The sequence below is a fragment of the Triticum aestivum genome, chromosome 1B, assembly GCF_018294505.1.
Source record: "Triticum aestivum cultivar Chinese Spring chromosome 1B, IWGSC CS RefSeq v2.1, whole genome shotgun sequence".
NCBI lineage: Eukaryota > Viridiplantae > Streptophyta > Magnoliopsida > Poales > Poaceae > Triticum > Triticum aestivum.
Genome location: NC_057795.1, coordinates 626,469,239 through 626,497,183, shown reverse-complemented (window position 1 = coordinate 626,497,183; position 27,945 = coordinate 626,469,239). Strand labels below are relative to the sequence as shown.

General features: G+C 44.4%; 1 protein-coding gene, 4 non-coding genes and 1 pseudogene across 5 annotated transcripts; 5 read left to right on the top strand and 1 right to left on the bottom strand.

The window, feature by feature from the left end:
* The window catches only part of LOC123143213 (pre-rRNA 2'-O-ribose RNA methyltransferase-like), a 101,964-nt pseudogene extending 92,040 nt beyond the window's left edge, over positions 1-9,924 (top strand).
* LOC123152662 (small nucleolar RNA SNOR75) lies at positions 8,248-8,334 on the top strand. Its single transcript, XR_006476289.1, has one exon. It is a non-coding gene; the product is annotated as a small nucleolar RNA SNOR75 (small nucleolar RNA).
* Positions 8,636-8,717, top strand: LOC123150862 (small nucleolar RNA SNORD18). The gene has a single exon (XR_006475381.1). It is a non-coding gene; the product is annotated as a small nucleolar RNA SNORD18 (small nucleolar RNA).
* On the top strand, positions 9,340-9,411 carry LOC123151164 (small nucleolar RNA R66). The gene has a single exon (XR_006475533.1). It is a non-coding gene; the product is annotated as a small nucleolar RNA R66 (small nucleolar RNA).
* Positions 9,925-16,345: 6,421 nt separating the features above from the next.
* On the top strand, positions 16,346-16,457 carry LOC123151281 (small nucleolar RNA Z188). The gene has a single exon (XR_006475608.1). It is a non-coding gene; the product is annotated as a small nucleolar RNA Z188 (small nucleolar RNA).
* A 344-nt stretch (positions 16,458-16,801) lies between these two features.
* On the bottom strand, positions 16,802-20,934 carry LOC123143202 (transcription factor GTE1). Its single transcript, XM_044562051.1, has 9 exons — positions 20,751-20,934; positions 20,234-20,383; positions 19,975-20,136; positions 19,149-19,226; positions 18,205-18,429; positions 17,959-18,051; positions 17,567-17,625; positions 17,299-17,449; positions 16,802-17,192 (listed from the first exon to the last, which is right to left on the bottom strand). Exons 2-9 carry the CDS (start codon positions 20,381-20,383, stop codon positions 17,028-17,030), a joined length of 1,083 nt encoding a protein of 360 aa, XP_044417986.1. The 5' UTR covers positions 20,751-20,934; the 3' UTR covers positions 16,802-17,027.
* Positions 20,935-27,945: the final 7,011 nt, after the last annotated feature.

The window sequence follows — 27,945 nt, the reverse complement described above, 5'->3', positions numbered from 1 at the left end:
TACAACCTGCATCATCCAGTCTTGCTCCTGTAAACAGACAAGTCACATGATATATAAAATCCACAGGCTTAGCATCCACGCCTTGTGCATCCAACTCCTCACTGTCCTTACCTTCTAAGTCATTGGGATCCTTAGCATCCAGGTTTTTGGCATGCAATTCCACACCATTCTTGCCTTCCAAGTCATTGGGATCCTCAGCATCCAAGTTTTTTGCATGCAAGTCCTCAGCATCCTTACCTTCCAAGTCATTGGGATCCTCAGCATCCAAGTTTTTTGCATGCAAGTCCTCAGCATCCTTACCTTCCAAGTCATTGGGATCCTCAGCATCCAATTTTTTGCATGCAAGTCCTCGGCATCCTTACCTTCCTTACCTTGCAATTCTGTAGCATCCCTGCCATATGGGATTTTATCATATGGGGCTTTGCGCAAAACTCCAAACACGACCAAACCATCACATGCTACCCGGTCCGTGACCTGCCAATTTGTCCCTTCGACAATCTGACGCTTTACCTTTGGAAACATCACAGTTGTATAAATATAAGAGGCAGCAATCTCCATAGGGTGTGCATTCAACTTAGTGAAGGGTATCGTATGTGTTGCTACTGCGTCTAATGCTGCTTTATTCTCATGCATTATGGATACACAGTGCTCAACATGTTGCAACAAATCAACAAGCGGCATCTTCCTGTTCAGGTGCACATGAAGCGTTGAGTTGAGAGACTCACTCCTCTGATTACTCATCATGCCTAGGAAATATCTACCCTTTATGTACGCAGCAACCAATTTGTGTCGCATCTCGTACATCCTGTTAACCCATGACGACCTCTTCCCCGTTGGTTTTATTTTGAACCGAACCTTATAAGCCTCCCATCTTTTCTCAAACTCGTCAACATCCCAACGACGGTAAATGAATTATCTAAATTCCTCAAGCTTTTTCTTGCAGAGGTGCATCACCATATTCTCCTTGATATGCCATGTGCACAAACGATGGTCTATTCCAGTCCAGACAGTGGCTATTCCTTTAGCCATTGAACCGTCCCCATCGGTGATTGCTGAAATGGGTGCCTTCTGGGACATTGCCTCCAAAAAATACATGAAGAAGCCACTGGTATGATGCAACTGTCTCGTCTAACACTAGACCGACCCCAAACAAAATTGTGCTGCGGTGATGGTTCAGACCAACAAATGGAACAAACGGAAGCATGTACTTGTTAGACCGCTATGTACTGTCGAGCACCACGACACCACCAAAGGCAACATAGTCAATCCGGGATTGTGAATCAGCCCAGAATATGTTCCTCAAATGGCCTTCTTTGTCTTTTGTGTATTTGAAAATGAATTCCGGGTCTGCTTTTTTCTGTGCAATCATATATGTGAGCAAATATCTAGCGTCACTGCCTTCTATCTTGCGCTTCTTTTGGATTGAAACATCGTTGTATAGGTCTGATCTATAAATCTAAGCTTGTCGGGACCACCGGCATTCTTCTCCATTACATTTATAATCTGATGTGTTCGAAGTCCACCAACAGCATACTCGATGACATCGGCCTTTTGTGCGTCAGTCATTCTACGATGAGCCAATAAGTAGGGAGTCAGGTCAGCAGGGACAAACAGATGGTTATGCTTGTCCACAAAATTCTTGACGAACCAGAGGCCACTGCTATCTTGTAGCTCAACCTGAAAAAGAGCGGGACACCCACACCGAGAAAGACCCCTCGGTGTTCTTTTTCTTTCAGCTCTGTTAAAGTGCTTAAGGACCCGCCATCCTTGTTTGCAACACTTGTATGTCCTTCTGTATGCATTTTGTTTCGGACCCGGACCCCTGTACTTCAGATCATCCTTTCTAACACCAAACCCTTTTTTGCTCGCATAGCCTACGTAGAACATGTAGGCTTCTTCCTCGGTCCTGAAAGTCTTGTTCACAATCTCTATGTATTCCATACACTCATTCAGATCTGAACCAGTCATGCCTTTGTTATCAATTCCTTTACCTTGCATGTGTACATCATCCAGGTCTATGACATCCTTGCTTGCATCCTCATTATCATTATCATCTATGCACATACCATCCATTCCTTTGCCTTCGTTTCGTCTATCACCCATGTCCTTGTCATCCTTCCATGTATTCCCCAAGTTTTTGCCATCGTTGCCTTTATCATCCATGTCGTTATGCTGCCAACGAAAACAGATAATCAATGTTACGGATGGATAGCATACATAATAATTATGCAATACTCTACTTAAATAATTGATTTAATTTTTCATATCGGATTCATGTACCAAACTCAGTCCTTCAAAAGCTGTAAGTAAGTATAAAATATGCCTTGACTAAATCCAGAAATATTTAATTGATTGTACTTGTTGTAACTGATGATCTCCTAAATAAATCCAAAGTGCACGAATCTTTCAAGTCCCCTGATAGATCCATCCTGATAGATCAATTATCTCCAAACTCCATTCAAAATTGTGTCCTAACTGAATCCAAAAGTATCACCTAACTAAATCCAAATTATCTCCTAACTAAGTCGAAAATAACTCCGAACTCCATACAAAAATAATTATCTCCTAACTAAATCCAAAATATCTCGAAACTCAATTCAAAAGCATCTACTAACTAAATCCAAAATAACTTTCTTTGAATCCAAATCTGCTGACAACTTACTCATGGCACACAACCCTAACTAAGTGCTTCAATATGTCGTAGCTAAATCCGACTTACACTTCCTTTGAATCAAAATCTTGTCACAACTTTCTGAAACCATAAACCCTAACTAACTACATCAACATGTCCTAGCTAATTCCAACTTACACTCCCTTTCTATCGAAATCTCGTCACAACTTTGTGAAACCATAAACCCTAAACCTCACATGGCATATCCTAAACCCTAATCAAATCCGACCCCTATTGGTACTATATGCATAAGGGACCAGCAAAGATTTGAGATGGCTAGGCACTTGCAGCGAAGATCCGGCGTGAAAAAGTTGATGCACGTCGATGAGGATGATGTGGCCTCTCGGGTCGGGGAAGGTGGCGTCCGCTCGGGGAAGGAGGGGAGGCTCGTCGGAAGATCTGGCGCCGCGACCCGAGTGGGGTGACTTGCGATGGAGGGGGGAAGGGGGGAGTATGAGCAGGAGGAAGGAGTGACACGGCGAGTGCGATCGGCGGCGATCGAGGTTGCCGAGGGCGATCAGCGGCGATCGAGGGCGCCGGAGGCGATCGACGGCGATCGAGGGCGCCGAGGTTAGGGCTCGAGAGGACGAACTGCTCGAACCAAAATTCAAAAGAGTACGCACGATGATTGGACCTCTATAATGAAGTGTTTTATTAATGCAATTAATTTAATAAAAAAATTCGGACAAGAATACCCCTGTACTTAATTGGGCCGATTAAATGTACAAAAAAATTTAGGTCAAAAATACCCTTAGGCTCAAAAAGGCCCAGTTATTCTCATCTGTTAGATCACCCATATAATACACGTGATTGGTGTATTATGATGCACCGTAAAATTTCCCATTTGGTAAGGTCTGAGGTGACCAAACCTAGAGCGAGTCGGGGCACATCCGCTGAAATTTACATCATCTGTCTGAAGTACAGAGCCCCCGCAGAGATTCAACCGGTGCTTCTTGATATCAAGCACCTGTTCAGCGTGGATCCAGAGAAGAGCATGCCTACGGATGTGCTTGATCCTAAGAGTGCAAAGAAGAGAACTCGTGACGGGTATGAGCCTGGAGTCACGGTACTGGAGAAGATTGGCCTTGCATCAGATTTCATATGGTCCGAGGCACAGAAACCCCGGGAATTCCTTGGTTCTTTCACTAAGATTTCATTTGATGATCCTGCATCTCTGCCTATCAAGAACCATGAGCTCCCCACAGATGAGGTAAAATACCTTTGTGAGGATTTGCAGGTGCTGGATAAAAATAGCTTCAAGCGTATCTTGAAGTGGCGCACACGCATAAGGAAAGCGTAGCCATCATCTTCGCAGGTTACACCAAAGGTCAAAGATGATGTTCAGCTTTTACAGGAAATGGAAGAAATGGATTCTGATGAAGAACACCAACTGGAGGAGATGCTTGATGAAGCTTATGTGCGTTATGTGACCAAAAAGGGTGAAGAAGTAAAACAAGAAGACAAACGAGCCAAGCGAATCGATCCTGATGCTGATGCAGGTTCGTTAGAGGGGGGTGAAGATGATGGTGGCGACATTGGCATGGATCAAGGTTCTAATGAAGATCAAGACCAAGAGACTATAGCCCCCTTTTATTATGTCTAGATACAGAGAAACCAACAGAAGAGCAAGATTGTAAAGCAGTGGTTCAGTCAGGATATGTTCACAGAAGCAGGAAGAAGGGGAAGGGTGGCAAAGGAGGCGCTAAAGGGGGGAAGGGATGAAGGGTTCCGCCAACCAGAAGAAATGAGGCATGCGAGGGAAAGCTGAGAAGAAGTTCAGCAGCAGAGTTAATTTAGCAAGGCATTGACCATTGAGTCAAGTTAGTTTAGCAAGGCATGAATGAGTAACTAGGCATTATGTGAGATCCGAGCAATGGAATTAGAAGCATATAATAGCATGGAATTAGAAGTTTATATTCAAACATGCTCTATTATACATTGTGTTCCGTCAGTTAGGAAAAGAAGCATATAATAGCATGGAATTAGAAGTTTTATCATATAATAGCGGTGTTCACATGTTTGAATATAAACCATAAAATCCTCCCCTAAATAAAATTCGAATAATCCATGAAGCATGTATAGCTGATAATATTAAGCGGACACACATTATGCTACTCTTCAAGTTAAGAGGTGGCTTAGCCATGATGATGCAGCAATTTGTTAACATTCTGCACTCAAAAGATCATAATCAATCAACAGAAAGAGAAGGAGCAATCTAACAACCCAACTAACTGAAAAACAAGTGCAAATGTTTTTTTCCATAAAACAAACATTAATTAGTTCTGACGAACCCAATTATATTGTTACATATATGCATCAATTTTGTTCGTGCATAACTTCTGAGCGGCATGTATATTTCATTAGAACTCATTAGGCTGTTGATCGTTTGAGAAATGTAACAACTTTACATGAAGCACGGAAATTGATCTGATGGAAGTCGAGTATCTACTATGTACACTTCTTATGCATAAAAGGACGCCTTGTCGTCTCTCACAAATAAATATATGGTGTTATAGAAATTATTAAACCACTAATTTCAAGAAAAGATCCGGTGGATCACCTAGCTAACTGATGATATATTATTACAAATATTATCAAACCACTAGCTCCTGAGAAAATATCCATGTGGACCTATAGAGATCAATATCTCTCCAGCTCGGGCTCACAATTTGGGATTTCATATCGTATTTTTCACCACTGTCGATAAAATGAAGAGCATCACGGTCCCCTTCTTCACAGGTATGAATGGACTTGCAGAAGAATCTGCTGATGAAAAGTGCTTTGCCGCTTAGCCCACCTGAAACTGGCACCCAGTGCATGTCATCGTTGACATCCATCTTGTAAACCTCCACCTTGCTAGTGAAGTTGATACTATATGGAGGCCAATGCAATTGTCTCTTCACCATGAGCAGTTTCCCATGTGACTCAATCAGGTATCGAATGACGGTGATGATATCCTTGGGTTCATAAGGAACATCGTCATCTAACCAACTTGTAGCGCCCTCGAGAATCATGTCATCGCCAGTTTTCTTTCGAAGTTCATCTAAGGCACGCTCCTCAGAATCCTCGCTCACTGCCTCGGTATGGTCCTCAAAACTATTTGTGACCTCATCCTTACCGCCCTTATCATTGTTGCTGGAATCAAAGTTATCGTCAACTTCGCGCCACACACCGCGACTTGAATTTGCCAATGGGTGCCTAATGAGGTACTCGGTGCTAGTAACCGTGGGCATTGCCATCACTATTAAATTCTATACCGAGAGAAACAAGGTCCTCTGCCTCGATGATTCCATATAATTTATCGCCAAGAAAAGCAATGTCAACGATGTCCACGAAAGGAGCACTTTGTGGCTCAGGCAACCACACACCTTTCCCTGGACGGATTAAGATGAGGGGATGATTCCAGTTATTGGTCATGACAGCGACGATGTCCGAAGGCATTGATCGCATGAGCACTTTACGGGCCTCGAAAAGCTCAGAAACTTGGCCAATGACAGCATCCAGCTCGGGGAGCGGCAGAATGGTGCCAGCAAACGGATTGTGCAAGTAGTAGCTATGCATCTTCTTGGCGTCGATGAAGTCGAGGGCGAGCCAATCGTCGGTGGAGCCAATGCACGTTGTGTTGCTGGGCAAGGTGGGGAGCCGGGACGGCGAGGTGCAAACAGCGTCTGAAGGTGTGTAGAACGAGCCGTCTGACATGACAATCCAGGGTAGCTGTCGTGAAGCCGAAAGGTGCCGTCGCATAGCCAGATGCCACGAACGGCACACCACACGGAAGCGGGCTCGATCGGCGGCAGAGACCCAATGACGGTCGCGTCGCACCTTCTCGAAGTCAACGGAGAAACCAAGGACCCGTCGGACTTGCCACCACGCAGAGGAGAAGAAGCCTCTCCGTGGAGGGGAGGATATGAGGCGGTCGATGACGAGGTCTAGTACGTCCAGCGGGAGTTCTGACCACGGCGCCGGAATCGAAAACGCTGTAGCAGCCATAACTGAGGATTTGGAAGGCTCGTAACCTTGGCACGCCGCAGGACGTACTATATAACAGCTCAGTCCGAATTTGGAAGGCCTTCAAGCTGCAGCAGCTCGACGACCGCTTCCGGTTCCTCCCGGCGGCGCGCGCCGTGCTTGACCTCTGCGCGGCGCCGGGTGGGTGGGTCCAGGTGGCCGTCGCCCGCGCCCGCGTCGGCGCATTCGTCGTCGGCGTCGACCTCGTGCCCATCCGCCCCGTCCGCGGCGCGCACTCGCTCACGGAGGATATCACCACCACCAAGTGCCGCTCCGCCGTGCGGAGGTTCATGGATTCCAAGGGGGTCGCCGCCTTCGACGTCGTCCTCCATGACGGCTCGCCCAACGTCGGCGGCGCGTGGGCGCAGGAGGCCACCGCGCAGTCCGCGCTCGTCATCGACGCCGTCCGCCTGGCCACCGCGTTCCTCGCCCCCAATGGCACCTTCGTCACCACCAAGGTCTTCAGGTCTCAGGATTACAGCGCCATCATGTTCTGCCTGAAGCAGCTGTTTGAAAAGGTCGAGGTGACTAAACCTAGAGCGAGTCGTGGCACATCGGCTGAAATTTACATCATCTGCCTGAAGTACAAAGCCCCTGCAAAGATTCAACCAGAGCTTCTTGATATCAAGCACCTGTTCAGTGTGGATCCAGAGAAGAGCATGCCTACGGATGTACTTGATCCTAAGAGTGCAAAGAAGAGAACTCGTGGCGGGTATGCGCCTGGAGTCACGGTACTGGAGAAAGTTGGTCTGGCATCAGATTTTATATGGTCTGAAGTGCAGAAACCACGGGATTTTCTGGGTTCTTTCACTAAGATTTCATTTGATGATCCTGCATCTATGCCTATCAAGAACCATGAGCTCACCACAGATGAGGTCAAATACCTTTGCGAGGATTTGCAGGTGCTGGATAAAAATAGTTTCAAGCATATCTTGAAGTGGCGCACACGCATAAGGAAAGCCCTGCCGTCATATTCGCAAGTTACACCAAAGGCTGATGGTGCTGCGACGGACACCAAGGTCAAAGATGATGTTCAGCTTTTACAGGAAATGGAAGAAATGGATTCTGATGAAGAACACGGACTGGAGGAGATGCTTGATGAAGCTTATGAGCGTTATGTGACAAAAAAGGGTGAAGAAGTAAAACAAGAACACAAACGTGCCAAGCGAATCGATCCTGATGCTGATGCAGGTTTGTTAGAGGGAGGTGAAGATGATGGTGGTGACATTGGCATGGATCAAGGTTCTAATGAAGATCAAGACCAAGAGACCAGCCCCCTTTTATTATGTCTAGATACAGAGAAGCCAACAGAAGAGCAAGATTGTAAAGCAGTGGTTCAGTCAGGATGTGTTCGCAGAAGCAGGGAGAAGGGAAGGGGTGGCAAAGGAGGCGCCAAGGGAGGGGAAGGAAAGATGGGTGCCGCCGGCCAGAAGAAAGGGGGCATGCGAGGGAAAGCTAGGAAGAAGGCCGGCGGCAGAGCCCTGCATTGAGTCGAGTTAGTTTAGCAAGGCATGGATGAGTAACTAGGTATTATGTGAGATTAGATCATTTATGTGCATTTTCGTACTTTTCTGTGATGATGAAAACAGATGATGAGTCTGATGTAATCCATTCTACCAAACCACTTGGACAATTGTGGCATTTGCCTGAGAGAATATTTGCTCCGTCTGTTCCTTTGCCCGTTTTCTCCACTTCTTTTCATATAATTGTGTCGCTGGCATAATGAGGAAGAATTGGTTTCCGGTCTATTTGGAGATAAATATCTCGCACTCATTCTGAATGTCAAATCGGCAGCACACATGCTTTTTTTTTGAAGAAAGATTCATCTCACAACAGTGTTCTCCTTGTTATCTTATCTCCATGATGCAGGAAGAGAAACAGTAAGTACTAACTAGATGCACAGGGTTTGTTGTTTGTTATCTTCTCTCCTTATTTTAGCAAACTTGGCAGTAGTTTGGAATATGATGAAGAACAATTGGTCCATGTTTTTGATAATCACGTGATTATTTCCAATGAGACACTCAATGCTTCTGATTCTAAAAGCACAGGATTGAATTACTGTCCATTCTGTTTACTGTAATCAGGTTTTGCTGTTATGTTCATTATGTGCACACTACATTTCTGTGTATTGATTAGCTGTATGTATACTTTATTGTATTTGCACTTGATTTATACTGCTTTAGGTTCCTAGTTACATGTATGAGATGAGCATTAGTTCTGAAAGCAGCTGTACTTGTTTATATCAGGCAGATGCCCTTTCTTTTTAGATGGAATGAATCGCTCGTCATGTCTGAAACAAATATAGTTTAGTTTTTATTCTGTCCTTAGGTCGACTATAGCGTGTATTCATGCATCTTTGAGTGTGCCATATACTCAAATGACCTTGTGAAGGGTGTGCTTCATGCCACTTTACATTGCGTGGAGTATCCAGTGATTTTGTTTGGTGCTTTTGACATCTGAACTTTCTTGTGTACTTTACTGAGCTAACCTAAAACTAATCCCACAGGTCCGTTGTTTGCATGCATTGCCCTGAGCAGATAACCAGTTGTCATCAATTTCTTCTAATCTTTCACCTGAACCTATGAGGCATTCTTCTTTCTTGCCAAGTGATATATCTTTTCAGTCCTTATCGTTTAATATTTGATATTTTAATTATGGGGTCCTACAATGGCATGAAATCTCTGAGACCTGATTATCCTTATGATGACAGCCATAGGCATGTTTCTAAGGACCTAACACAAGTTTGTACCAGAGGTTTTCTCAGTAATTTTTTAGCATTTGGTGAGCTCGTTTCTGGAGTTTTTTAGCTATCGCAGTGTCATCTGAACCTGTATTTTGCTCACGCAAACCCTATTTTAAAATTATTTTATTGCAAATGTTATATAGGTGAACGTTCCAAAGACCAAGAATACCTACAAGGCTACAACTGCAAGAACAAGGAGTGCAGCAAAGCACACCCTTCACAAGATCACTGAGTACAAGAAGGGTAAGGCAGCCTGTCTGCCCAGGGAAAGTTTCGTATTCCACAAGAAGGTATGGCGACATCCTTGGGTGTGATGATCTATTGATCTGCCAACATGGTATATACTGGTATAAAGATTAGAGCCATATGTGCAACGCTATTTTTTTTTTACATTTTCAGGCGAAAAGTCAAAACCGCCAGGAAGATTCTGCTGAAGCTGCAGTGCCAGAGTTGCAAGCACTGCTCCCAGCGCAGCATCAAAGATCTGTTCCTTTTCTCTTGAACTAGCATTTATTTTCCTTCTGTGTTGCACTCAGCCTTTTGTCTTGAACAATGATGCAGGCATTTTGAGGTCGGTGGAGGCAAGAATGGCAAGGGGAACATCTCTCTTTTAAATTGCTTTCATCTGTCTGTAGCCGTTGTGGTCAAGAACTATCTCCTGCTAAATTTTGCATAGTTCTCTACTGTTGAGATTTTTCTATATGTTACCATGAGCTACTGTATTTCAGAATACGCACCATCCTTAATTTCTCTGCCCCCGCTGCTCAACGGCATCATGATTCTGTCATTTTTCTCTCGCAGGCACAGTCATCGTGCGTTGTGATCCCCAAGCCAGCATGTCGATCTCCTTGAGCTTCCAAGACGCAGCAGGGTACTCCAGTCTGTGGTATGTTACAATCGCAAACAATGCCGCTGATGTTCCATTGTATCTAAGCATGATTTATGGTAAACTGTGTATTTTGCAGGGACACCAACAGCCAAGTGCAGACAAGACAGAGGCTTGGTCACAGGGATGACAGTAATGCTAACTAATGGTAGTTAACCATATATATATCCCTTGAGCCCTTGGAGAAATGAGTCAGTCGGGATTCATGGGTTATATTTCTTCATTATTTTGTGCAGTCCCCCCAAGAATAATTTCTTCTTTAAGCAAGCTATGATAATGAGTCAGAAAATTTGCGCTATCAACTTAAGCATTGTAAAGCAATGGGCATCTAGACTGAACACCTGAAACCAGTCCTCTTGTTTTCTTGTTCAGGATTTCTAGTGAATTTTCATCTTGTCCGCAATCAATGTGCAGAGTTCATTTGCTGTGACAAAATAGCAAAACAGCAGTTTCGGAAAAGGTATTCGGCGAATGGCAAGGAAATAAGGGCGTGTTTGGTTGCCTGCGTTTGGCCCAGACTGGCCCGTGCGGAAAAGATTGAGCCCGTTTGGTAGCCTGCGTTCACTGTGCGGCCTGCATCGCACGGAAGTTAAAGCACGTCTAGACCAGGCCCAGGGAAAACGCCCGAATCGGCAGTAGCTCGCGAGCCTGGCTTGGGCGAGGCAGGGGAGGGCGACGTGCTTCTCCCCTCGTGCGAGCAGGGAGATGGCGCGAGCTCGCCCGCGCCGCCAAAAAATTGGCAAGAGGATTTTGGCTCACCTCCCGCCGAGTCCACCCCTATTTAGCCCCCTCCCTCACCGCCCAACTCCCGCCACCATTCTCCCTCCGTTCGAGCTTTCCCGCCGACGCGCATCGGCACCGACGAGCAGGTAAGCAACGCATCTTCATCGGCCGACGGTCTACGGCGTCGGCGCTCCTTCACCAGCCGGCGTTGATCTTCCACGACCGTCCCCCCTCGTCCTCGAGCTGCAGCCATGGCCTCTGTGAGTTCAATCCTCCTTTATCTCTGTTCCTTCTAGCTAGATCTGAGCTGCAGGTAGGGTTTGATCTAGATGCACGGTTGATTAGTGGTCTAATCTGTGAGCTGATATGGTTGATTGCTATGCTGCGGTTGCAATTTATGGTAGGGCTAGATGTTCAAGCATGTTGTAGGCTAGATTAGTAGTAGAGTTTGAAGTTGAACCTTGTGCTTGTGTTGATTCGTCTTAGATCTGTGATTTGTACCTATTGGTGGTCCATTTGTAGCATGATGTTTGTTGTAGATGTATGTTCGTGCTCATAGGTTATCCGGTATGCTTAGTATGATAGCAATGAACTATATGTGCTTAGTATGATAGTCATGAACCATGTACATGTATGCTGCTGCTTTCATGGATTGTCTGGTATGTTGTATGCTATGTTTACCGTCAATGCGTGCTACGGTTGTAGGACATAACCACGTAGACGCAAGATCTTAGTCAGGCCCTTGTCCTGTCCGACAGCCAGTTTGCTCCATCGTTTGTCGAGGACTCGCAGCCTATCTCCAAGATGGCACCTGATTCAGAGGTGTTCGCGTCTGATTCCCTCTATGTGCCAGTAGTGCTCGTTGAGACAACTCCTGCTGCTGCTGCTGCTGTTGCCGCTGCACTCAAGGTAGCAGCAACAAAGGCAAAGAAGGATGGTAGGTCGAACAACATGAAGTGGCAGCCGTTCATGTCCAGGTTCGTGCTGAACAAGATGTGTGAGCTCATCTCTAGTGGAGTTAGGACTGACAAGGGCTTCAAAGGAGGTGCACTCGAACACCGTTGCGAAGCAGGTGTTCGAGTTCTGTGGGCAGGAGGTGTCTGCCACCCAGGTGTACAACCACCTGAAGAAGTGGGGAGGTCGATGGATCCAAGTGTCCAAGCTGAGAGACCTTAGCGGATGAGAACACTTGCTCCATAGTTCTGGAGGCAAAGCACTACGCCGACCATGTCGCGGTTAGGTCACAACCCTCTTCCTTTTCATACTTTCCACCATTGCCTACTCCTAATTGCAACTAACAACACTTGTGTTTCATTCTTAGGACCACCAAAGGGATGCTGAGTTCCTCAACATACCCATACAGAACTACAGCCAGATGCAGCACATCTTCTTCTTCGGGCTGGCAACTGGGAAGCATGCCATGGGCTTGGGGGAGCCTCTTGGTTCTCCCATGCCAGACTTCCCTGGGACCCCGGACGTCGAGGTCCTTGATGGCCCTGGCTTAAACCTGCTTATTATACTAGAAACAATGGAATACCTAAAGTTGGATATAGGTGCCCTACTTTGTGTCGAAGTTGAACTGAAGCAGCACGGGCTGGCTATAGTCCTGACGCTTCGGAACCATGCCCCGTTGACTTTTGCCAATTGAGTTTCTCAGACGGCGGGTTGTGGCTTGAAGGCCGCATGCAAGTTCTGAAATATTTAGGATGTATATCCCATTCCAAAATGATCTATTAATCTGCTAATAAGTCGTTTCACTGTGTTTTTCCAGGGCTGTTCCCGAGCCAGGTTCCCTGGAGACTTTGATCTTGATTTGGGAGAGCAAACACAGCTTCGCCATCGCCCGACTCTTTCTTATTCAGACATGCCAACTCCCAGGGGAAGTCGAATCCCCGCTGCCTCCTTGAAAGAGAGGGGATCTATGAGATCGAGTATGGAATTCTGTTTACTCGCTTAAAATTGAGTATCCGTTTCCCTCCGGGACATTTTCCATTAAGTAATTTGTATGAGTCATTGATCTTCCTTTCATGGGCCCTGTATATTATTCATACCATTCCTAAAATACGGAACTCTAAAAATGGCTTCTTCCTCAATTGATATTACTGACAATCTAGCCAACTTTCCCTGTTCACACACCACATGTGGATTGGCCTATTCTTCTTCTTCGGATTCAAAATAGAAGAATAAAAAAATAAGTAGAATAATTAAGTTAAGTCAATCCAAAAAGAAAAGGAGGCCTTCTCCGGCCTGGGAAAAGCAGCGAACTCGTTAAACAAGGGGCTTTTTTATTCATGGTCGGAGAAGGAAAAAGGGTAACTAAAGAAAAAATCAAAATAGAAAACGATTGTCATTATTCGTATCAAACCAATAGCGATTCATACAAGCTAAATCTTCTAATCAATGGTGTCCCTTTCTAGTTCAAGCAGTTCCAATTCCTGCACAAAAGTTCTGCGCCCTCAACTACACCAGGATGCCCCCAAGCAGCCTTTCTCCCGTTAAAAGGTGGGTGCCTTTCCCTAAATCCTTCTCCCGTGCATGCTATTCTCTTGTTCCCATAACAAAAACTAGAATTGCCCAGCGAAATAGGAATAGAAAGAAATCCAGGGTAACTTGTATCATGAGATGGGTCCATTCCCAACCATGTCATCCATGAACAGGCTCCGTAAGATCCCATAGAGTAGGGGTTCCCCCCACCGAGCGGAGCCAAAGGAAAGACCGAACTTTTTCTATTATCTATTAATGTGTATCTATCTGTACCGTAATATTTTGGAATATTATGAATTAGAAAACCAGAAGGGCATGAGAGAAAAAACAAAACCAATAAAAGATCAGACGAGACCGTGTTTTCATTAGTCCTTCAAGCAAGTGAGCCAATCGCGCCTGATGTCCTACCCAAAGACTTCAAAGGTAGTCACGGGACCCCCGGAAAGGTTCTCATTCCTCACTGGATCTAGTTGACTTGCTGCTAGGGTTTTACAAGTTTTGACTCATTTTTGACCCGATCCTCCCCTATCTGTTGATATATGTAGAACATTTCTTTCAATCAATTGAACGAGGATGTGAACGAGAAGGCAACAAAACCGGGTTATTCTATTCCACTTCTAGATAGAGAAAAAGTCAGCTGCGAAGCCCTTCGACAAGCCATTTGACCCCGTCCATGATAGGAAGAGGAAGAGAGGAGGTCTGATGGAGGAGGAGATCAATGTCTTTTGCAGCATTGACTGAGGCGGTGAAGGAGGTTGCAACAGCCATCAGGGAGTGCAAGCCCCTCGACGTCCACCCTGACCTGTATGGTGCTGTCATGATCCAGGGTGGCTTCAGCGACGAGGCTCTCATGGCAGCTCTCAGCCACCTGCTTGACAACAAGGCCCAGGGTGTTGGGTTCGTTGCCATGGCAGACGCTCACAGGATGCTGTGGCTCAGGAGCTGGCTGGGCAAGCACTACTACTAGAGTAGTGCTGCCTGTGAGCGTGCATGATCCCCGACGGCGATGGCGGTGGCTACGACGACGATGATGATGACGACGTACATTTTGTGTAGCTAGGGCTGAAAAACAATTTGATGGTCTGTATATTTTGGTGAGGTGGTATATACTAACCCCTCACGATGATGGTGAACTTGTGGTGGTAGGACGACACCCTCTTTTGGACGTGGTGGTAGGTTAACACCAAGATAGTGCTAGGTTGAACTTGCTATGCCGTATGATCATGCATGCTTTGCTTCTCTTCTGCTCCATCGTTGTTTGTGTGCTACTTTGCTTGTTACTTGTGTGCTCCATTGATTTGCTGCTTCAACTCTTGCTCTTGTGCATTGCTAGGGCAAGTGGTATGTCGTGTTCATCGATGAGGCTCCAGGGGTTTATAGTTTATGGGAAGAAACCAAAGCCAATGCACACGTGGCATCGTATAGCAACAGCAACTATAGAGGGTTCAAGACTAGGCAGGCAGCAGAACAAGCTTACTCCATCTGGGTGCGAAAGCACGGAGGCACCAGTGTTGACAGTGGCAAGGTTGGAGGTGTCAAAGTGGAAGGTGCTAACGTGGATCGTCAGTTTGGGTTGAAGCCGGAAAACTTCATCATCTTTGCCCAGTTCATCGCCATTGTCGTGTTGTGTCGTTGGTGTGCTAGGTGTGATCATTGTGGGTAAGCTCACCAACTAGGGTACATGGTAAGCACAACATGTACGCAGTATGCACCCAAACAAAGTGCACTTGCGTATTACCTAATGCAGAGACACTAGATGCAGGCAACCAAACAGTTTGATGGCGCATTAGGGTCTGTTTTTGCTCAACCAAATTGGGTTGAGAAGTGTATGCAATGCAAGAACTGTTCACAACGGCAACCAAACATGCCCTAAGGCATTCAGCTGAACGACCCGATGACCGTTTGAACCATGGACGCAGTAACCATTTCATCTATGTTCGACTCTTGTGTAGATTATAAACCAAATCTACTGTTTCACCTGTCGCCTCTATTATGCCAGCAGAACATAAAACATTATTTGCACCTATCAAAAAATTACAGGTCAAACCTGATGAGTCGGCGAACCCAGCAGGCAGCAGCCTACCTGTTTTATCCACAGGTCCATTATAAAACTATGCTGCAGCAACGTCGGATTAAAACCCATATGTGGACACAAGTTGGGCAGAGTTGCATGGATGGATCCATGCTCCAGCAACGTCAGATTAAAATCACCGTTCTTGTTGTGAGCCTCCCTTCTTCGTATCTGCATGTTTCTCGCAGAGAAAATTGTTCTGGCTGCCGCAGATACAGAGAAGGACGAGACGATGCTAGCCTTTTGCACGTCATCTCACATCACTCCGGATGACATACATCCACAGGGAAGCAGCATGAACCCATCCGTCCGTGGCCGCTCCGCGAAGCCAGGTGTGATCATGGATGGACCACCCCACATCCACGTGACCCCCGCCTGCGTCCGTCTGCTTCCTCCTCATCTCATCTCATCTACCAGCTCGCCCCCTCATCTCCAACTCCAACCTTTTGTTTCGCACCCAGGAAAAAAGGCCTCAAAATCCATCCCCCGTCTGGCAGCCTGCTGCTTGTTGATTTCTGCGTAATTGTTATACAGCTTGATTTGCCTCCCTGAGTTCTTATTCCGCTTTGAAATTTGTGATTTCATTTTATTTCGCTGGCCGATTCCCCGTCTTTAGCTAATTAGCTTTATTATCGTCCGTGCTGCGTGAGTTTCAGTCGCTGTGTTCGTTCTTGACTTGCCTGTGAGATCTCCGATTCGAGGCATCTTTTCTTTTCGGTTCAGTTGATGTGTTCTTTCTTCGTGGTTTGATCGATTTCGGCGTGCCGATGATGATGCAAAAGCATCGGTGAATTCTGGATGAATGTGCTCGCGCACGACCAGTGTGCGGCTCTGGTGATATCCACTGCGTAATACTGTCTCTGAGGCACGCATGCCGAAAGCATGGATCCATGCTGCTCTCGAGTTTCGGTTTCTTTTGGAGGGTTATATTTTTCCCCTATCAAGTGAACTAGTGGGCATCTAGACTCGAGACCGGGAAATCAATCACCTCTGTTTTATTCTTCAGTCAGGATTCCTGGTGAATTTCCATGTCGTTCGCAGTGCCAAGTGCAGAGTACACACCGTTAATTTTCTGTAGCAAAACAACAGTTTGCCACATTTGATGTTACTCCCTCAGTTCGGAATTACTTGTCGCGAAAATGGATGTATCTAGACGTATTTTAATTCTAGATACATCCATTTTCAAGACAAGTAATTCCGAACGGAGGGAGTATCTTTTTCAAGGAATAATTCTTGTTTCTCAGAGGTGTTCAACATTGCTCTTTATTTTACATAGCTACCAATAGCATGCTACCCATGCCACATGAGACCGGGTGCGACCAAGCATATCTTAGTGCAGATTCATCTTCGTATATATACAACATGTCTTCACACAAGGGAGAACATGGCCCTATTTTCTACAGAAATACCATGAACCATCAGAAAGGCCGAGCCGCTAAGGTTATCTCTTAATCCGTTTCGAAACGGTCTTGGCTAGAGCATTGTACATGTCGCGGCTCCTCTTCGTGTTTTCATCGATCTTGCCACAGGCCACTACGCCTACATTCGCCTGTTGTTCCAATGCTTCCCTCACAAAGAACTTCAGCCTCCAGAGGGTCGTCTCGCTCTGCACCCGCACACACACATGAAGCATGGTTGGTTAAACATGATAACCAATGTGTGATGCTTGGAGGAGCAGTGCTAGGGGGTTGGTTAGCACAAAGAAACTTTACCTGAGCATCCATGTCAAGGTCCACTTCTTCAGCTGTAGTTTGGAAGCTAGGATTGTCTTGCGCGACCAACTCTAGCGCCTTGTTAAGATCTTCTGGAGACAATTGGCAAAGACCTGCGCCGAGTTTTCTCTTCTCGTCCGTGGTCATTTTCCTGCAATATCAAGAGCTTAGCAAATGTACGACCTTTTTAGGGTCAGCGCGCACACCGCAAAAAAGAACTTGGCAAACAGTCAAATCGATGTGCATGACATGAACAACTAAAACAAACCTGCATCTCTGAACCACCATTTTCTGGAGCTCCTCCAGCTGCTTATTAATCTCATTCAGCTGCAAGACGAGAAAGAGAAGGTACTGAATATCTAACCAAACAAGGTAACATACAAGGGGTTTCAGCACTATGCAATTGGCTTGTGAATATGCAAGGCGTATATTAGACAAGGATGCAGATGCATGTTCAGGTTGGCCACACCTCTTAGTCAAGAAAGGATTTCTTATTGGTACATCAACAGACAAAAGCTAAACAATAACAGAAACACATTGATAAAAAATCTGGGACCTTTTTTTCTAAACAATCTATACTGAACAGGAGCCAGTCAGTATATATAGTGCTTCAATCAATACATACACAATAAAGAGATAACAGTACATGAGAGGGCCGACCTCATTACCAGTATCTTCAGCTAATATTGCAATGGCAGCTTCCGGAGAAATGCTTATGGTTGGAGCATCATTTGGTTCCTCCCGTTCCCTTTCCTGAAAGAATAGGACCCAAATATATGAATCACCACAACCAAGATCCAGGTAAAGAAACCAACGAAGCAACTCCATCTTATTGATATGCCAAATATAGAGAAACATATCCAAATCAGAACAAAAATGGTAATGTATGTGACTACAAATATCCACCTCGTTCTCAACTTTAGGGAGAAGGTGAAGCCATTTCTCCTCAAATCTCTCAAGTAGGAACTTGGCCATTATGTGAACAGGGTGACCTTGAACATTGTACTTCATTGCATTGGTAAAAACTAATCTAACATCAGAATATATTTCTCGGACACTGTTATATGTGGTACTTTCCTTCCCTTCCATTTTGTTTCGGATGGTCGAGAAATCCATAGGTTTTGTTATAATCTGCAAAAGTAGAAACCAAATATATGAATCACCACAACCAAGATCCAGGTAAAGAAAACAACGAAGCAACTCCATCTTATTGATATGCCAAATATAGAGAAACATATTTGCTAACAACTCAGGGGCTCCATCAAGTCGAAGTACTCCCTCCGTCCGAGAATACTTGTCATCAAAATGGATAAAAAAAGGATGTATCTAGAACTAAAATACGTCTAGATACATCTCCATTTATCCATTTTGATGACAAGTATTTCCGGACGGAGGGAGTACACTAAAGAAGGTAAATAACAAGTCTCAAACCAATTAATAGTTATATAAGAAACAGATAGCCTAATATGTCAGATTTTCCTTCTATAGATTAGGGGTGATTACAGTATTTGGAGTTCCAAGCAATGGTTTTCAATTTCATGTACACGGAAGAAGGCAAAACGTAGCGATAAAACAAATAAGGGAGGATTTACAGTATTTGGATTTCAAAGCATATACAGGATTATGTTTTTCCATGGAGATAGAAAATATTCTAATAAAATGCAACAACATGTCAATTGAAAGTATGTTCGAGACAGAAAAGCACAAATCCTGCAGCGACTCAGGAGTATGGTGATATCAATAAAACCTGCTTTCTTTTTTCAGATCCTGATTGCTTGCCAACATCAGGTAACACAAAAATATAATCAAAACTGATTTACATTTAGACCAAAATGTACTGGCAATATTACCTGGTGATAGTCATCAAGTTGAAGACCTACGACGTCTACCGGTTGCAAAAACGGCTGTGCCCATTCATGAGATGTAATCTGGAAGAAAATGAATATAGCAAAGAAGATCAAGTGCCAAAATTTGCAAAGATCAACAGAAATCTTTTCATAGGGAAAAGAGAAATCACATTTTGTGATTTTAACTGCAGTAGCTCAATACGAATTCGAAGGTGCCCAAGAACCATTAACTTTGCATTGAGTATTAGGCCGTAGAAAACTAGATTAAAAAGGTTGTCCACATATAGTGGTTGAATCAATTTCAAATACACTACCAATAAAAAGCTGCTTTTAAAATTCACACAAGGAATTGTTTACGTTCAGATGATCTCATTTGGCACAAGCGCAAGACCAAATTTTTAGTCTTATCTCATGCACTACGCTATAAGACCAGAAATAGAGAATGGAGTACCAATAACAGCCCAAAAGAACTAGATTGTATGGTTTATCCCTGTTCATGGAAGCAAACACAGATTTGGGAGTGTTCGAAACTTGAGACAGAAAACTTGTTTTTCCAGCAGAAATCTCTCTTGCTGGAAAGAACAGAAGCATATGTGCTGGCAATATCTACAAGCATCTAGGTCACCATATTTATCAATAAGATCTGTGAGATAGAAAAAAGCACTGTAAATTGTTCTAAATTAACATGCCATTTACAAACTTAGCACCAAGCCGACTTTGTAGAACATGCTCCAGGATGCAAGAATATAGCGAACATGACTACACAAGCAACAACATAAACCGACATAATAAATCATGGGATAAAGCATAGCAGAAGAAAGATCATCACCTGGCGAATGATACCGGCAAACTGGCGCATGAGGTCGGGCATCCCATTGCCGTGGCTGTCCCTGGCACCGTTTGCCGCGTACCTGCCGCCAGCCTTGCGCCCTCCACTGCTGTGCTTCTTGGAATTGTAGAACCCTACCACCTCGTTCACCCTCTTCTCGAGCTGCAACACACATGCCGCACCAACCAGAGTCAGTCCTGCAGATCACTGCCGAGGCGAGACGGAGTTTGATACCGAGGTTAGGAGGGGCGGGGGTTACCACGTCGGTCTTGGAGAGGAGGTCGTCGACCTGGCGCCGGAACGAGTCCACCTCAGACACCTGAGGCCCATCGGCAGCGGCGGCCGGCGGCTCCATCAGCGCCGGATTAGACCACGCTCCCTCCACTGCGGCCCCTCGCACCGCGGTCATCTAGGGTTGCGCAAGCGAAGGAAGAAATCAGTCAGTAGGAGGACCACATACATCCCCATTGGCTCTCCCCCTCTCTAATTTTTCTCGCAATTCAGCAGCACCAGCACCCAAACCCTAACTCAATAGCAGGTAGAATCAGTAGCGGCCCCAATCGCAAATCAGCAACCCACCCACCGAGAGCACCCCGTCTCTATCTTCCCGCCGCTCCTACCTCACGGAGCCCATCCCCACAGCAGAGCGGCGGCGGCGGCGGCTGGCAGATCCGGCCAGATGGCGCGTGGCGGCGGTGGATCCTCGATCAAATCGTCCCCCAAGTCCCCAAACCCTCTCTCACTCTCTCTCTTGGGATAAAATCGAGAGGACCTACCTCTGGTGCCGGCGCGTGATGACGAATTCGCGGCGGAAGGTGGCGCGGCGCGAGGAGGTAGGCTTCGGCGGCGGCAGTTGAGCTTTGGAGGATGCGGAGCGATAGACTACGGGATGGACGACAGCGTTTTTTTCTTATGGATCACGGTTTTTTTCAGGGCTTTTTGGGTCGCGGCTGAGGCGTTCGAGGCGGCCTGCGTTCCTTTACGCGGCCCATTTAGCGGCTCCCTCGCCTGCAAGCGTAGGATATACGTATATCCTATAAATTAATTAGTACCACATTGGCAGCTGAGTACGGCCTAGACCGGCATATAGACGCACCACCCAGCCGTCGCACCCGCCGAGCGTGGTGGCGCACGCTTGTCACTCCGGCCTCGGAGGGCTAAAGGGGGCTTTTGGCATGGGTGCCGTTTCGTGGGCTTATTTATACGAAGAAAGAGGGAATAAGACAGGCAGGAATTGGACACCGCAAGCATACCTATACCATTGCGTTCCTGTGCACAAGCAGGGGCGCGTCTCCGGGCCGAAAGGCCTGGACGGGCATTTGTGCTGCGGGGTTCACGCCCCCGGCCATAGCCCCGTGGGACTGGCCCACTTAACTCAGACTGCCCACCCATGCCAACTCCCTTTTTCATCTCGGATCTTTTAAGACATCTATGTTCCTCGTCAACGTCCAATGATCGTCATAGTTTATGAGAATAAATTTTTAAGATATAGTGATTCGACGGCTTGCACTTGTAGGAAATCATCCATGGTCCAATCTTTTCAGATGGGCGACTAAAGGCACTTTCAAAAATCATTATTGGTAATGTTTGTGCGGGTGCAAGAGTGACAACATCGTTGCTTCAGTTCAATTGTCGCCTCTTTACCAAAGTCTTTGAAGTATTTCTTCAGATAGATATTTGATACCGCGAAGAAGGTGTTTTTAAGAGATTTCATTGTAATTCTTAGCCATTGGAGTTACTTTGTATTTTTTTTGGATCTTAAGTCAAATCAGTGTACATGTAATTGTTATGGGCATGAATAAAGTTACAGGTGTTTCTCAAAAAAAGAATTGTCTACTAGTTTTTCATTTCCTTTTTACAGGATTTTGAATCCACTATATGTGAAAACTTGTGTAGCCCGGGCATTTTTGCCCCAATTTTGCATCGAGTTTCGAGGAACCGGTTGTTATGTGTCCTCGTTATGTTGCGGTTGTGAAAGAAATATACTGCTATCATTGATACCTCAATGTTTACTTTTTTGTGTGAAACCATTTTCCTGCAGAAATATTTTAGTTTGTTTGTCGACTGGTGATAGGTCGTAACCCTGTTGGACTGGCCCACTTAACTCAGACTGCCCACCCATGTCAACTCCTTTTTTTCACCTCGGATCTTCGGAGAATAAACTTTTAAATATAATGATTCGACGGCCTGCACTTGTAGGGAATCATCCCCGACCCAAGTATTTTCATCGATAAAGGCTTCCCATATGTTTGGATGGGGACTCAATGCACTTTCAAAACCATTATTGGTAATGTTCGTGCGGGTGCGAGAGTGACAACATTGTTGCTCCAGTTCAATTGTAGCCTCTTTACCAAAGTCTTTGAAGTATTTCTCCGGTAGATATTTGATATCGCGAAGAAGGTGTTTTCAAGAGATTTCATTGTAATTCTTAGTCATTGGAGTTATTTTGTACTTTTATGGATCTTAAGTCAAATCAGTGTACATGTAATTGTTATGAGTATGAATAAAGTTACATGTGTTTCTCAAAAAAAGAATTGTCTACTAGTTTTTCATTTCCTTTTTACAGGATTTTGAATCCACTATATGTGAAAACTTGTGTAGCCCGGGCATTTTTGCGCCAATTTTGCATCGAGTTTCGTGGAACCGATCATTATGTGTCCTCATTATGCTGCGGTTGTGAAAGAAATACACTATTGCCATTGATACCTCAATGTTTACTTCTTTGTGTGAAACCATTTTCGTGCAGAAATGTTTTAATTTGTTTGTCGACTGGTGATAGGCCGTAGCCCCATTGGAGTGGCCCACTTAACTCAGGCTGTCCACCCATGCCAACTCCTTTTTTCATCTCGGATCTTCGGAGAATAAACTTTTAAGATATAATGATTCGACGGCCTGCACTTGTAGGGAATCATCCCCGACCCAAGTATTTTCATCGATAAAGGCTTCCCATCTGTTTGGATGGGGACTCAATGCACTTTCAATACCATTATTGGTAATGTTCGTGCGGGTGCAAGAGTGACAACATTGTTGCTCCAGTTCAATTGTAGCCTCTTTACCAAAGTCTTTGAAGTATTTCTCCGGGTAGATATTTGATACCGCGAAGAAGGTGTTTTCAAGAGATTTCATTGTAATTCCAAGTCATTGGAGTTATTTTGTATTTTTTGGATCTTAAGTCAAATCAGTGTACATGTAATTGTTATGAGTATGAATAAAGTTACAGGTGTTTCTCAAAGCAAAATTGTCTACTAGTTTTCAATTTTATTTTTACGGGAATTTGAATCCACTATATGCGAAAACGATGTAGCTCGGGCATTTTTGCACCAATTTTGCATCGAATTTCGAGGAACCAATCGTTATGTGTCCTCATTATGCTGCGGTTGTGAAAGAAATATACTGTTGTCATTGATACCTCAATGTTTACTTCTTTGTGTGAAACTATTTTCGTGCAGAAATATTTTAATTTGTTTGTCAACTGGTGATAGGCCGTAGCCCTGTTGGACTGGCCCACTTAACTCAGACTGCCCACCCATGTCAACTCCTTTTTTTCACCTCGGATCTTTGGAGAATAAACTTTTAAGATATAGTGATTCGACGACCTGCACTTGTAGGGAATCATCCCCGATCCAAGTATGTTCATCGATAAAGGCTTCCCATCTGTTTGGATGGGGACTCAATGCACTTTCAAAACCATTATTGGTAATGCTCGTGCGGGTGCAAGAGTGACAACATTGTTGCTCCAGTTCAATTGTAGCCTCTTTACCAAAGTCTTTGAAGTATTTCTCCGGGGTAGATATTTGATACCGCGAAGAAGGTGTTTTCAAGAGATTCCATTGTAATTCCAAGTCATTGGAGTTATTTTGTATTTTTTTGGATCTTAAGTCAAATCAGTGTACATGTAATTGTTATGAGTATGAATAAAGTTACAGGTGTTTCTCAAAAAAAGAATTGTCTACTAGTTTTCAATTTCCTTTTTACAGGAATTTGAATCCACTATATGCGAAAACTGTGTAGCCCGGGCATTTTTGCACCAATTTTGCATTGAGTTTCGAGGAACCGATCGTTATGTGTCCTCATTATGCTGCGGTTGTGAAAGAAATATACTGTTGTCATTGATACCTCAATGTTTACTTCTTTGTGTGAAACTATTTTCGTGCAGAAATATTTTAATTTGTTTGTCGACTGGTGATACGCCGTAGCCCCGTTGGACTGGCCCACTTAACTCAGGCTGTCCATCCATGCCAACTCCTTTTTTTCATCTCGGAGCTTTAGATAATAAATTTTTAAGATATAATGATTCGACGGTCTGCATTTGTAGAGGATCATCCCCGACCCAATTATGTTCATCAATCAAGGCTTCTCATCTTTTTGGATGGGTGACTCAAGGCATTTTCAAAAAAACATTATTGGTTGTGTTCGTGCGGGTGCAAGAGTGACAACATCGTTGCTCCAGTTCAATTTTAGCCTCTTTACCAAAGTTTTTGAAGTATTTCTTCCGGCAGAGATTTGATACCGTGAAGAAAGTGTTTTCAAGAGATTTCATTTTAGTTCTTAGTCAAACGAGTTACTTTGTATTTTTTTATCTTAAGTCAAATCAGTGTACATGTAATTGTTCTGAGTATGAATAAAGTTACATGTGTTTCTCAAAAAAAGAATTGTGTACTAGTTTTTCATTTCCTTTTTACAGGAATTTGAATCCACCATATGCGAAAACTTGTGTAGCCCCGTTTCGAGGAACCGGTCGTTATGTGTCCTCATTATGCTGCGTTTGTGAAAGAAATATACTGCTATCATTGATACCTCAATGCCGTAGCCTCGTTGGACTGGCACACTTAACTCAGACTGCCCACCCATGCCAACTCTTTTTTTTTCATCTCGGATCTTCAGAGAATAAAATTTTAAGATATAGGGATTCGACGGCCTGCACTTGTAGAGGATCATCCCCGACCCAAAGTACGTTCATCAATCAAGACTTCCCATCTTTTTGGATGGACGACTCAAGGCATTTTCAAAAACCATTATTGATAGTGTTCGTGCGGGTGCAAGAGTGACAATATCATTGCTCCAGTTCAATTTTAGCCTCTTTACCAAAGTCTTTGTAGTATTTCTTCTGGCAGAGATTTGATGCCGCGAAGAAAGTTTTTTCAAGAGATCTCATTTTAATTCTTAGTCTAGGAGTTACTTTGTATTTTTTTAATCTTAAGTCAAATTAGTGTACATGATTGTTATGAGTATGAATAAAGTTACAGGTGTTTCTCAAAAAAAGAATTGTGTACTAGTTTTTCATTTCCTTTTACAGGAATTTGAATCCACTATATGTGAAAACTTGTGTAGCCCAGGCATTTTTGCGCCAATTTTGCACCGAGTTTCGAGAAACCGATCGTTATGTGTTCTCATTATGCTGCAGTTGTGAAAGAAATATACTGCTGTCATCGATACCTCAATGTTTACTTCTTTGTGTAAATCCATTTTCCCGCTGTTCTCACACGAACACGTCACCGTGTACCCTCGACACCGGGGGTGATGCACCGCAGCTCACGTCAAAGGAGACCCGACCGGAAGCGCGGTACGCAGGCAATCCGGCAGGTGCTTTTGAGGACCCGAAACCCCACACGCCCGGGAGGGACCCCGTCTGGGCGCGCGGCGGCTATGGGCTGCCCTAGGTCGACCTGATCGCCCCTAGGGCCTCGAAGTTCGCCGCCTTGCAATAAGAAGAACAGACGAAGAACGAGGAAGAAGAAGAACTAGGGTTAAGGAGAAAAGATAAAAGATAAAAAGTGGTAGATGATTTGATCGATTGTGTGTTGTTCAATCGGCCGTCACCCCTTAGGTATATAAGAGGCGGCTGGACTTCCCGTGCAAGGAAAAGGCTTGGATTCACGTCCAAAACCCTAGTCAAATTCGGATTGGTTTTGTCCGGACTTTCCAAAACTGTTCGGTTTAAACTGGCTGCATCTTGCGGGTCCTTTTTGTGGTGGTAAACGATCTCGGATGGAAACGAGCCCAAAAGCAATCTTGACCGTTTCGACGAGACGAACAACTTTTATGTTGACCATTTTTTTTATCAGAGGTCATCTTGAGGGTCAAATCGGTCGCGCAAAATAGGCTATCCCTCGCGCTACCCATCAGATAGGGTGTCTGGTGGGGCGCGCCAGTTTTTGCCTCCTGACAGGGCTGTATTCCGATGGCTCTAACTTTTGCATACGAACTCGGATTGGAACGATTTTTATATCAAAATCGATCGTTTCGACGAGACGAAGACAATCTGTGTAGATAATCTTTCCATTTGAGGTCGTTTTGAGGGCTTAATAAGACAAACTGTACTCTGAATATAAGATCTTAGTACTTTGAGCATAGTTTCGGCCTTTGAGATGAAATCGGACTGCGATGACCCAAACATCAAAGATGTTCGTATCGACAATACGGAACTCTTTCATGAAGATCACTTCTCCACTTGAGGCCATCTTAAATAAGTTATTGACCGTGCCAAAATCTGGTGTCAACACATGCCCCCCTGTTTTTCGGCAAAGTTTGTGTGCCGAAAAATAACTTCCGCATAGCTTGTTCTAAGGACGATGTCAACACTCCATCGGCCATTTTGCATGTTCTTAGGACGACAAGTATATATCGGCCATTGCTTGTTTGAACCTCTTGATGCAAACTTGGGTGAAAACTTCTCAGCTTCTATAATAATCCGGTGATAAGGTTCCATAGATCAAAACCATCCTCCGAACCATATTGTTCACCCTTTCGCTAGGTTTTTGCAGATAATCAAGAATGAACTTCCTCTAATCCTTACTTCGCCTGCATAAAAGTTTCATTAGTGGCCGAAGCGGTGGGCTTCGATTCAGCCTTGCCTATGTTGACAAGACCTAGCATCGGCTATTGATAGAAATGCAATACACCATGGTTAACCTAGTAGTCGGACACTTGCTGCGCCAACTCTTTCGAATTGTCATGCCTAGATATATGAACAATTTCAAAGCAACCCAAGGTAAATCTTGCATCTAGACATACCAAAAGATAAACTATAAGTGATCAGTCAAAACATTGATAACCCTTGGATATTTGTTGCAATACTAATAACGAATCACCGGAAGCCTCAATATGTATAGCACCTATATCAAGGCAAAGCTCCAATCCAAATGATAATGCATATTCGGCTTTGATGATTGTGCAAAAATATCTTAAGCGGCATGAGGCTTCACAAACTAGCTCCATATGGAGATAAATAAACAACACCAACACTTTGGTCATTGCTACAAATTGAACCATCAAAATATAACCTCCATAGTACTAGAGAGACAAAGCTAATATCACTTAACATGTACCTTGTCTCGGTTCCAATTGAACTAAGGACGGTGTTAGAATTCCGCACCGGCCATGATCAGATAGTTTCTTAGGACGATAGTTAAGTATCGGCCATTACCATGAGGTTCATGTAGAATTCATCCATTAAAACATGTATAGCCGAAATAAACAAATAAAATAGCAATAAAATATTTCGGCCCCTTTGTCTTAGCAACAAAAATGTGACTAACCAAATGTATAGTGATTTGGTAATACTCTGTCATCATATAGAAAATTATGTTGCATCCATGGATCAAAATAAGTCCATGGAGGGTGACTGATCATACCTGTGGATGAATTCCATGGCAAAGGCAACAATGGCATTGTTGAAGAAAATGGATGATGTGCTAACCGAAGATTTTGATGTTGTGATGCACACCTTCGACTTAATTGTTTGTTGCTTTCATCATTCTCCTTCTTCATTTTTATTGTACTTGTTGCAATTGAAGCATGCACATCGTTTTTGTTTTGATTGATCCTCTTGGAAACCCATGCCATGTTCCTCTTTCTAAGCTCTTGTGCACTAAGATTTTGTAATTCCTTCTTTTGCCAATACGATAAGCCGAGTGAGCACCTCGACTGTGATTTTGTTTCAACCAATGGCAACTCTTTCTGGGCCTTGTG